We start from the raw sequence: 12,440 nt of genomic DNA on the forward strand, positions 1-12,440 counted from the left end.
TGGTGGGCAGTTGGTTCGAAGTAACATTCTAAGATCTAGCTTCTAGATCATGCAACCCCAACAGGATGACGCCAACAAAAACACCTTTGGAGAATGCTGCAGGCTTACTGACTACAGGAACACAGAACAGAATATAATTGGACAGTCAATTATTTCTTATTTGGTTGTAATATCTATTGTTTTAAACTGACTTGTCCTCCCACTGTACTACAAGCTCTTTGGTTAAAAGTGCTACTGTGCATAAATTCAAAAGAAAACAGAAAAGCTAGAGAAGCAGAAAATTTAGGAAAAGGTCAGTATTTTTTGTTTTCCATAGAACACCAAAGGGCCAAGTGGAGGAGACTGCACCATGTAGATAACAATCAGAAGTCAATGAGTAGTGCAGCAGTCATCATTTAGAATCCATCAAATGCAAGTGTTGAGGTAATAATTGTATATAATGGCAGAAACTATTTTCAATATCCAAACATGTTTTTTTTTTAAACTTTAGAGCATCAATTGTCAAAGATGAAGTTGAAGTAGGTGAGTCCTCCATACATACATGCTTCATGGACGTGCTGCGTTGGGAGGAACATCACAGATGCAGCACATCTGCAAAAAACGTACGTGTCGAGGGACTCACCTACTTCAACTATATGTCTGACAACTGATGCTCTAAAGTTTAAATAAACCATGTTTGGATATTGAAAATAGTTTCTGCTGATATATATAATTATTACCACAACACTTGCACTTGATGGGTTCTAAAGGATGACTTCTGCACTACTCACTGACTTCTGATTATTTTCATATGAAGCCTATAAGGAAAGAAAGGCAAGCCTGCTGGAGATTTAAATAGCAAAGAATGAGGGGCAAGGCATGGCATAAAAGTAGTTTATGACAGCTACCTGATTGATGGTTTTCGAGGGCATTGAAGATTTTTCTCACTGGTCGCATAGCGGCTTCTTTACATACGAGCTTAATATCAGAACCAGAGTATCCATCTGTCTCCTAGTAAAATATCAAAATAGCGTAACTATTACTTAGACAAGTATTTCATATAATATGACATGAACACAATGATGTACTTTGGGAATAAGGAATCATTTAGAATTGATTATGAAGTTGCCTAATCATCAATTCTGCAGCACATTTACTATGAAAAGATAAAGCACCAGTAAAATGTGAAAGCATTCCTATTTTTATATTGGGTCCCCCATTGCCTTCCAAAACAGGAGTGGGGGCCACAGAGAGTCCAATGGATTGTTTACACTCGGCAGAATGAATGTTGATTCTTCAGGCAGAAATGACTGATTCTGTCTTACAAGCCAGCCCCAGCAAATCTTTCAGTGTGCACAGGGGCACTAAATACAGAAACTTTATTTTCCTATGATCATCAATTTCAGAGCTTTCTCTGCATTATTTTAAAGCAAAAGGATGCCTAATATGCTAATAGTGATGCTTTACCATGAGACTTTAAACGTAAGCATTTTATAGATACTAAAGAGCTCATAGCCTTTTCGTACAGAAAATCCTGGGTGCCATAACATCCTGGAAAAATTTCAGTTTACCATGATCAACTTTTATGCAGATAATTTATAAGTGGAATGTATTTATAGAATATCAATACACAAATAATTAATAGCACACTCGACTCAAGAGATGGAAGCAACTTACATGGCTGTAATAAATTTGACCTCATGCTAATTATATGTCCCATAAGATAACTGACAATAGATAGGACTTACTATACAAGGGAATACGTTTTACCAAACTAAATAAAATATAAAAAATAAAATCTTTATTATATAGTGATATAACATAAAGGCAATCATATACAAACAGTGGGGCAGATTTTTATTCTTACGCGTGTGGGGTATATTTGTGCGCGCTACCCAGCGTGCACAAATGTACACCAGATTTTATAACATGCGCGCGCTGCCGCGTGCATGTTATAAAATTTGGGGTCGGCACGCACAAGGGAGTGCACATTTGTGCACCTTGCAAGAGCCGAGCCCTAGGGGAGGCCCGATGGCTTTCCCCGTTCCCTCCAAGGCCGCTCCGAAATCGGAGCGGCCTCGGAGGGAACGTTTTTTCGGCTCCCCCCACCTTCCCCTATCTAACCCTCCCCCCAGCCCTACCTAAATCCCCCCCCCACCTTTTGTTGTCAAAGTTACGCCTGCCCGAGGCAGGCGTAACTTGCGCGTACCAGCCAGCTGCCGGTGCGCCAACCTCTGGCATGGCCGCTGTGCCGGAGGACTCAGGACCGCCCCCAGACTGTCGCCCCGCCCCGCCCATTTTTGAAAGCCCTGGGATATACGTGTGTCCCGGGGCTTGTGCGTGCCGCCGAGCCTATGCAAAATAGGCTCGGCGTGCGCAGGGATAGGTTTTCGGGGGTTACATGCGTATATTACACGTGTAACCCTTTGAAAATCTACCCCAGTATTTCTATACATTGTATAACTCCTTAATCAAAAAGTTTTATACAAGATTGTCTTGATTCTCTTTCAAACGTTTTCATATAAATGTGATAGTAACCAAGAAAATGTCATTCACAAATAAGCCCATATTTAAGAACCCAATTAAAAAACATACCTCTAGCATACAAACATTCAATACAAAACACAATCATGCCACAACAGTCACTACCTAAGAAATCCTTAAAACAAAACACCAAAACCGATACACATCCACTTTTAAAACTGCATTACATTCAAAATATCAAAGAATAGTTCAAAAACTTTAGTTTTAGTAATAAACATCCAAACATTATTTGTTATAAGATCTCTTCCATTATAAGCGTGTCAACTTTACAAAAACCCTTCCATCTGCATTATAGAACCTTTTCCATTAGTTTGAACCAGCTCTAAAGATGGGGTCTTCTCTTTTCCACATCTCTTTAATCTTATCATTATCACAGCTCTAGACAAGAGACTTCTCTCATCCAAGTCTCAAAGGTCTCGACAATATCCCAGCTCAACAATATCTTAACAAGGGCCCAAGTTTCACCTCCCAAATGAGGCTGCTTCAGGAGTACGTTTCAATTGAAGAAAAGGAAAATACTAATGATGCTAATAATACTACTTAGCTTCATGCACTTTCTACTTAGCTTCAATCAAGTTAGGTAGAGAGCACACTGTACAAATCAATTCCTCTTTTACCTTTCATCGCTCCAAATGACAGAAAATCTTCAGTGATGTCAACTTTTATTTTTGTACCTCTGACTGTGTATGTAAAACTGGCCCCCAAACCCCACCCTAAGTTAAAAGTGCCTCCTCGTACAGTGGTATAAATAGCAAAGTTACATATTGGCTCTACAGAAGTGTGCTCTCTTTCTTTCTCTCACTCTCTCTCTCGCCCGTGTTGGTAATGCTGCTGCGGTGGATTAATCAGCATGCGATGCAAAAATGAGCACTGGTGCGATAAATTTATCTCATCTTGCGGAAATTACCTATGTGATGTGGGAGCAGGGAAATTATCCTAACCATGCCCCCTTTTTTTTTTTTATCAAGGTGCTATTTCTGCTACATTTATTGCATTTTGATGAATCTAGGCCAAAAATATTAAACACGACAGTAAAATGACCTTCTGTCAAGAAGCAACTTTCAGGATCATTCTAGGACAAGATTTGAACCTATGTGTTTTATAGTGGTTATACTTCTACATTTTCCCTTCATACTCTAGGCAATAAAAACTATGTAGCACCGATTATTTTCAAAGTACTATCAACAGGCTTTTTTTGGTAAGATTTAGCAATCTTGTTATTGACTCACCTAGAATGTGTCTTTCTTTTCATGTTTTGAAATTTTGACCTGCTTAAAGGAGTGCTTTTGGAGTCAAAACCAGACAAAACCTTGCAGGTTCATGTATGAAGGAGCCCATGACTATCTAAATCATAAGGGCAATCCTTTATTTCAACCCATATTGTAGTCAAAGCAAGTGTAAAAGCACTCTCCTAAGTCAGTTTATGAATCTCTTGTTTTCCTCTTTCAAGCTATATTTATTTAAAAAATGCATAAACTGCTCTAGATCAAGCTTAAGACAGTTAAAGTAACAAACATAAAAACATACAACAAAACATGACAGACACAGTGACAAGTTTTTGGGTTTTTTTACTATAAGCACTATTCCCAACATGACCACCGGGTATATACCGTAGCTGTAATGTTACTGTGCTTTTGGCTCAGATGCAAGGTGGAAAAAATAAGTTTGTAACAATTTCCTGAATCTCTCAACACATAATGTTAAACACCTTTGTTCTGCTAAACTATTCCATCGTAGCACTATTCCATTGTAGCACTGCACTGTTTCTCCATCCAGAGCAGATAGTTTGGTTTATGTTTTTTGTTTGGCCTCACTTCCTGTTTCCCATGTGAATTATTGCCTTAATTTCTTTGCATTTCCTGTTACAAGGTTTTCTGGATAAAAGTCGTGTTTTTGTGCTGCAGCTGGTTCATTCATGGGTGTGTTTTGCCTCCATCATGGAAGCCTTCTGCAAGAAAAAGGGAGCAGACAGCAGCAGTTGGCAGAGGCACATTCAGGGCCTAGAGATGACAGGGGGCAGACAAAGGGGCTGGCTCTGAGGGAAAATTCAGCTGCTAATAAGAAAGGCTACAAGTGGTAGGTCTCTTTCCTGACCTCGCAGTGGCAGGAGGTTAGGGAGGCAGTGACAGTGAAAGGTGGGGGAAGGGCCACAGACCTGTGGAAGATGCCTCACATTTACAGATTACCAGATATAAAATGTTTGTAGCTACTAGCATCTCTTTACTTAGATTTCTTTGCTTTGTGATTCTACTACCTGGGACTCCTGGGAAACGTGCTGTTGATTAAGAATGTCCATTTCACAATCACTTCACAATAAAATAATCCCTTTCATGAATGAAGGTCTGCTCACCTCACCAAGCAAGCTGTATTCCAGTTCAGTTCTTAGCTCCACCCCTCCAGTGTTGCTCACTGGAGGCAGCCAGTGCCGAATCATAGCCTGTCTCGCTTCGTTACTTGGCAGATCGACTAAAATCCTCTTCTCAAGGCGCCTTAACATAGCATAATCTAACTCCCTAAACAGAAAAAAGTTAGTAAAATATATTACAGAGACCAATTTCTTCAAGAGTTTGCAGAAAAAAAAAGCTCTATAAAGAGACACCATCCCCTAATAATTTCCATTTTTTTCCCTTGCACTTAATTTTGGGGGGATTTCTATAACACCATAAATCAATTCTTTGCTCCCAGTTTCATTCTCTATTCTTTTGTAATCTTTTCTGTTACCACAATAAAGTATGCCTGCCTTCATTTTCCTGTGAACTGTGCCAAATGTCAGCTGCACGTCAGTAAGTTAACATCCCAGCCAGCATGCTCATGTGTCACTAGCGGCAGTCACAGGATGTTGGTGATCAGTGTAGCAACAGCACTTTCTCACCCCATTCCCAAGTTACCACTCACACTGCTCTGTCTTTAATCACACAGCCCAAGCACAGACTGCCGACTGCAGGGAGGCTGCAATGTGGCTGCCATGTTAGTCCACTTGAATGTACAGAAATAAAGGTCAACCAATAAAAACAAAAACCTATATAAAGGTGATACATTTTTATTGGACTAGCAATACATTTCTTGACTTTCAAGAGCAAATACTCCCTTCCTCAGGTTAGAATAGAATGAGCAAACGATGACAGGAAATACAAATGAATCATAAAAGGCATTCGAGTGATAGAGTGAAGGGAAAGGGAAAGGGGGAGAAAAAAAGGGGAAATGTTTTTTAATGGGTGATTAGAAGGTGACAGGCAGTATTTTATGGCTCATAGGTCTTTGCTAAGTCTTTTTTGGTCAGTTCTGAAGTGTCTGACCATTTTAACTTCAAAAGTCTTGCATTCCTAAATTGTTTTACATTTTCCTTTAAAATTATCCTGATCATAAGGTCATCGATGCAGTGCTCCCCCACAGAGGATGGCACCTTCAACTCCACTGTGGTGTCAATTGGCTCTTGCCTTTAATGTCTTGCCTGTTTCACCAATGCAGTGTGCTTCTTCTTATTTTCTGCACTGGATATACACTACATTAGAGGAGAAACATGAGTAGGATATCCTTTTGTTGAACTTTTTTCCATTTGCTACAAAACAAAGAAAGGAAAACCACAAAAAAGTACTGCGTGTAGTTACATAGAATCTAGAGCTAGACAAATTAAGAAAAATCATAAAAGACCTAGAGCCACTACTCCTGCAGGATGAATCACTAAAGAAATATTCCCTGCTCTACAGTATTGGCGTTCAGGCAACCACATAATCTGAAGCAAAAATTAGTTTAGCAAAAAAGCAAGCTTCTAACAGAAAGAACTGAGCACATACCTCTGTAATGCACCACATTGCAAATTATGAAAAATATTCATGTTCCTTCTCTAACATAATATATATTAATCAATGCAGAAAATGTAAAGAAGCATTTTACATTGTTGAAACAGGACAGACATTAAAGGCAAAAGTCAATTCACATAGACACAACATCAAACACCACAAGGAAAACAAAGGTGCCACCTCAGTGGAGGAGCAAGTGATAGCACAGTCAGCTAAAGTGTGCCTTCCAAAGCCAAAAGCAGGCTGGCAGATTACAACTGGAGAAGGAGCAGGAGCATCTTCTGCCTATGATGGCCAACTTCACCTTGGGTTGAGCCCTCAGGTGCTGGTGGTCGGCAGAATTCAAGACAGGAACAACAGGAAACACAAGGTGCACAATGAGGCAAAGTAGAACAAACCTGGAGACAGAAGCAGCTCATAACCACTGAAGGAAAACCTGGAGACATAAAAATGCCCATAGAAATAGTGCAAGACCATTGCAGAGAGACTGGACACAAAGCAAATTAAGACCAAACAGGAATATAGGATACATAAAGCAAATTAGGACCAAACAAGAACACTGGAATTATGAAGCAATCTAAGAGTAAAAAGGAACATGAAACATGGGACCGAGTCTAGGACCACGAAGACCAAACATAGGATTGAATCTTGGACTACAAGTAAGACCATGAAGTAGGAACATGAAGACCAAGCTCTGGGAAAGTACAAACTGTGAGCCTGGAGTATAACTGAGTCCAAATAGGAATAAGATAGCTGCCAGCAGGAAGAGTGGGTCATAGAGCCAGGAGAACTAAATAGATAATCCAAGAAGCTCACCGGAGCCCTCTGCTGATGGGAGGCATGAGCTACCCAACAGGACCTCACTGAGCACTTTTCAGAACCCAATCACTGCATCAATGACTTTATAATCAGGATAATTAAAGAAAAATGTAAAACTATCCAGGAATGCAAGCCTTTTGAAGTTAAAATGATCAGATACTTTGGAACTGACAAAAAAGGACTCAAATACCTTGATCTTTTATCACATTGTGAGCCATAAAATTTTACTACCTGTCACCTTCTGATCACCCATCAAACCTCCACCCCCTCCCTTTTCCCCAACTTTCCCCTTCACCCTATCATTGGAATGGTTTTTATGATTCACTTACATTTTCTGGTAAACAAGAAATGTTCTGTTAGTCCAATAAAAAGGTATCACCTTATACATATATATATATTTTTTTTTTTATTTTATTTGTTAACCTTTATTTCTGTTCATTCAGGGAGATGATCAGAAAGCAAAGCATAGCAAGCAACTTTCCTTCTCCCATCCTTTCATCCATTCAAAAGAACATTTGCCAAATAGTGCAGGATACAAAGATTGCAAAAGTAGAGAAGTAGCTCAGGTCTGTTATTATGCATAGAAAACAGTCTAACATAAATATGTAATTTAAGTTATTTAAAATGTTTTAAAGTAAATATTTTCAAAATAAATAAACTCTAAAAAGTCAATAACATGATGTTTAAATTATTTTTCTGTCTTTAAAAAAAGGGATAAAGTATATCTATAGGGACAATGAGGAGGAGCAGCCATGTACTGTTCTTGATCAGACAAGTCACCAGATTCTTGGTGGGCAAACTGGGTCACTTTTTTTCATGTGCTGCCAGTAGTGAGTGAGTAGTGGATATAGGATTTGGGGGACAAATGTTAGTAGGCTTTGTACAACTAGTTAATGTATCTACTCATATGGAAGGACATACATTGTATTTGTTTTTTGGAATGTGAATTGTACTACATAGAATGTGCCTGGAGATTTTTCAGTTGTCCCAGTATCCTGTTCGGGCCACTATTTTATTGTTTTGACAGCTGAATGACAATTACGGAAGAAATCAGAAACTCCTTAAATTAGGCAATGCATATGTAGCTTAAACCTGAAACATTTATAGCCATATTAGGGGATTTAGCTGCCTTTCTATGGACTATACGGTCAATGATTGGAATCAAGAGAAGCCTGAAGCACTTGATCATATGCCCCACTGAGAAAGTATCAGATTATATAACTGAATAGAGCTCCCTGGTATACTGAGCATTTACAAAAGTTGAAAGGATAAACTCAGCTGCCAACAACATCTTATGTTTTATAATGCTGAGATACTAAGGAGGGTTTTTCACAGGACTTGGAGATAAAAGTATCAAAAGATGGGCAGATAAAGGACTATATAATTTAGGACAATTGTGTGACAAAAGTGGGGTAATGGCTTTTGCAACTTTAATGCTGATGCTGATGGCTCAGTGTCCATTGGTGTGACTCCGAGGTCACTTGATGCTGATGTTGATGGATTGGACTTAGCCAGCTTGAAGAGTCATTCCATCTTGTCGAGTTGGATTTTACGTCCTTTTGGGGTTATCTGGGTGCACTTGCTGTAACTCCAGATGTTATGCAATGCCTCCAGGCAGAGGACACATCTATCTTGGGGGTCCGTGATAGACATGGTCCTCGTGCACTGCTTAAACCCGGACATTGACATGTTGTCTCGAAATAAAAGGGATGCAATGTTGAAATCAATGGTGGTGGCACTCGACTGCTGACGGGCACCAAACGCACTGCTGCTCCGGGGATCGACTGCAAAATAAAACTTCCCCAAAACAGACAAGAAACCTGGCTAGTGACAATAAGAGGAAAACCAGAGAGAGACCCTGTGTTGACTGCACATCCCTGAAAAAAGTACCAACGAGATAAAGGTTAACTTGCAAAGAAATTCAGAGAGACTTAATTTACTGTGACACACTAGGCTCTGCGAAAAAGAATAAACTGAGGAGATCCCACATGGATGCATGGTATAAAGCATACTCGAGCATGCTTAGAGAGGCTCAGTCACAGGTCAAATTTAAAAGTGTTGTTTGCACAAAAACACAGTCACATACGCATCTTTTCAGGCCTTGTGCGAGCAACATGCATTTTAAGAAGCCGCAAAGTACACACGTACATACCCGTGCACGTATCAAGGGAGCGGGCCATGGGCATTCTAGGGCAGGGCCAAGACTTATGCGCATAAATCAGAATTTTGAAAAGCTGATCATGATGCACGCCTGCTTGTTATCCATGTAACTTTACTTCTGGTCCTGATGAGGAGCAAATCTGGAGATCTCGAGTTTTAGGGGATTTAGCACAGTGTGAGGATTTGGGGTCAAGTGGGGAGCTTGCAGGATGAAGAACCTAAGGGGTCTTGAAGACCTTGATATGAACTGGGCGAACTGGTGGACTACTTGGAAAAACTAGTATTTCCCTTGCGTGAGCATGTTTTAAAATCCACCTGCATATGTGTGTAAAAGCCACTAAAGCATGCGCAGGAAGGGTACTTTAAATGATACATGCATACTCGTAAGCGCGATTTAAAATTGCTGCTTCTCTCCGCTCACACGCCGATACACGCGTTTATGGGCGCATGCACATTCCTTTTAAAATTACTCTGTCAAACTTCTAGAAACTTTGATATAACTTTCCCGTGTTGGGTTCCATCGGATGATGTCACCATGTGTGAGGACTGCCATCCTGCTTGTCCTCAGAGAAAGGACAATATAATTTAGGACAACTGAATGACAAAAGTGGGGTAATGGCTTTTGCAACTTTAAGGGAGAAATATTCTTTACCAACCACGAATCTGTTTGCCTTTTTTTCAAATTATGCATTTTCTTGAGCACACTGGGGCGGATTTTAAGAGCCCTGCTCGCGTAAATCCGCCCGGATTTACGCAAGCAGGGCCCTGCGCGCTGGTGCGCCTATGTTCAATAGGCCTACCGGGACTCGCGTAAGTCCCGGGGTTTTCCGAGGGGGGCATGTCGGGGGCGGGGCCGAGCGGCATGCCGTTTTCGGGGCGGGACGCGGCATTTTGGGGGCGGGCCCGGGGGCGTGGTTTCGGCCCGGGGTGGTCCGGGGGCGTGGCCGCACCCTCTGGAACCGCCCCCGGGTCGTGTCTAGGCGCGCCAGCGGGCCGCGGGGATTTACTTCTCCCTCTGGGAGGCGTAAATCCCCCAACAAAGTTAAGGGGGGGGTTTAGACAGGGCCGGGGGGGTGGGTTAGGTAGAGGAAGGGAGGGGAAGGTGAGGGGAGGGCGTTAGCGAATTCCCTCCGAGGTCGCTCCGATTTCGGAGCGGCCTCGGAGGGAACGGAGGCAGGCTGCGTGGCTCGGCACGCGCCGGCTACACGAAATCGGTAGCCTTGCGCGCGCCGATCCAGGATTTTAGCGGATACGCGCGGCTACGCGCGTATCTACTAAAATCCCGCATACTTTTGTTTGCGCCTGGAGCACCAACAAAAGTACGCCAACGCGCCGTTTTTGAAAATCTACCTCACTATGCGGAAAAATGTGCTGAAATTAGCAAAAACATTTCTATGAAAATATATGCACCAAACCCTCTAGGTAAAAGGTCTCATATCAAAGATTTATAGAATCCTGGTTTCTCAACTGCTTGGGAGGCTCAGGCATGAATTGGTTTAGGAAAGAGACCTCAACTGCAGTTTGGAAGAGGAGGATTGGGAGGAATTTCAGGGGAGTGTGGCAAGAACTTTGTTTCAGCACATTTGGCAGAAAATACATATAAAGTGTATGATAGGTACACTTCACTTACTCTTCGTTTGCATAAAATATATGTTTCTGTCACTGATAGATGCTGGAGAGGTTGTGGAGAGGAGGGTACTATGGATCATATATGGTGGGACTGTGCTATTATTGCAGACTTCTGGAGGAAGATTCAAAGTGTGAAAAAAGATATGGACAAGATTACAGTGGACTAAGATCCACATTTTTTTTTGCCTAATGTTCCAGTGAAGGTGGCACCAGAGAAAGTAAACAAATTACCCAAGTCTGTATTGCTGCCAGATGTGCGATTGCAGAACATTGGAAGAATCCATCTGCTCTGGAACTTTCTTTTTATAAAAGACTTTTGAATGTACAGCATATAGAAAAACTCACGTTAACAAAGAGGAGTAGACTTTCTCTGTCTGAGAGTATTTGGAGCCCCTTTGAAAAGTGGAATGCTGGACGTCAACTAGTTGAGTGGAGGGGTAAGGGGGAGCACAAGTAATATTTGAGTTTATTTGTGTGGCTTAAAAAATGGTGTGTGAAGTTTTGTTTATGTTATTGTATGCTTAAAGGTTTGCCAATAAAAAATGTAATGAAAACAATTTAAAAAGTGTTCTTCAAAACTTGCTCTTGCAATCATTAAACTGACCAAGGAGACCGTTTGAGTTGGTTAGAAAGTGGACAACAAAGTCCAAAGTCTCAACCTCTCAATCACTCTCCACCGAGGAGAGTGATAGTTGTGCCCAATGTTTTATGGAAAAAATTATGAGAAGTCGAGAAGAGCTGGAGTTGTATTCTTTTTCCACTCTTGCTTTGATAGAAGCAGGCAAATCCAAAAAATCCCACCTTGGTGTGGTTTAGTGATAGATCAACTTAACAAAATTTGTCAGACCTAATAAACTCCAAGGGAATATAATCCCAGCAACCCTTGGATTTACGCAGTTTAAACAGACTTTTCATTATTTTTTTATATATATTTTTCTTTACAATAAAAACTGTCAGTCACTCAAATGTGCAAAGACTGTGCTTATAATATCACTGACTTAACTGCATGTGATCAGTCCAAAAGTTCATCCCTGTTTTGAATATGCCTGCATCAGGGGGCATTCCCAGGATCTCTGTTTTCTTGAGCATCTCCAAGAGTGAATTTATTATAGCGGAAATAATCCCAGTTTCAGCTAAAATGTGCAAATATCAGACATCTGGAGGGAGCAATCTTGGGCAGACGCAAAATGTAGGGCTTTCATTACCTCAACATTCAGTGTGTGTGGATGAAGGGCTTTGTCCGAGCACACGTATTGTTAAAATGGGTGAGTAAAATCATCAGTTATCTACTTTTGCTGAGCTATCCCAGGGGGAATTAGAACCGGTGATTTCACAACTAAATTCCACTTACTGCAAATTGGATTCATGTCCTTCTTGGCTCATAAAATTGGCAAATAGTAGTTTAAGTATCCTTTTGGGGAAGCTTGTTAATGCATCATTACAATCTGAAAGAAGCAGTAGTGAAACCACTTCTTAAAATGTCATCATTTGACTCATCAGCGTTAGCAA

At 40.9% G+C, this 12,440-nt stretch overlaps 1 protein-coding gene across 2 annotated transcripts in view; it reads right to left on the minus strand.

Moving 5' to 3' along the window:
- KATNAL2 (katanin catalytic subunit A1 like 2) overlaps positions 1-12,440 on the minus strand; it is a 296,579-nt gene that overhangs the window by 25,358 nt on the left and 258,781 nt on the right. For both annotated transcript variants that reach the window (XM_029580510.1, XM_029580502.1), the window contains exons 14-15: positions 4,874-5,036; positions 888-990 (exon numbers count right to left, since the gene is read on the minus strand). In XM_029580510.1, coding sequence (XP_029436370.1) covers positions 888-990; positions 4,874-5,036 — 266 coding nt within the window. The remainder of the gene's footprint in view (positions 1-887; positions 991-4,873; positions 5,037-12,440) is intronic.

This window comes from Rhinatrema bivittatum, chromosome 1, assembly GCF_901001135.1.
Source record: "Rhinatrema bivittatum chromosome 1, aRhiBiv1.1, whole genome shotgun sequence".
Taxonomy (NCBI): domain Eukaryota; kingdom Metazoa; phylum Chordata; class Amphibia; order Gymnophiona; family Rhinatrematidae; genus Rhinatrema; species Rhinatrema bivittatum.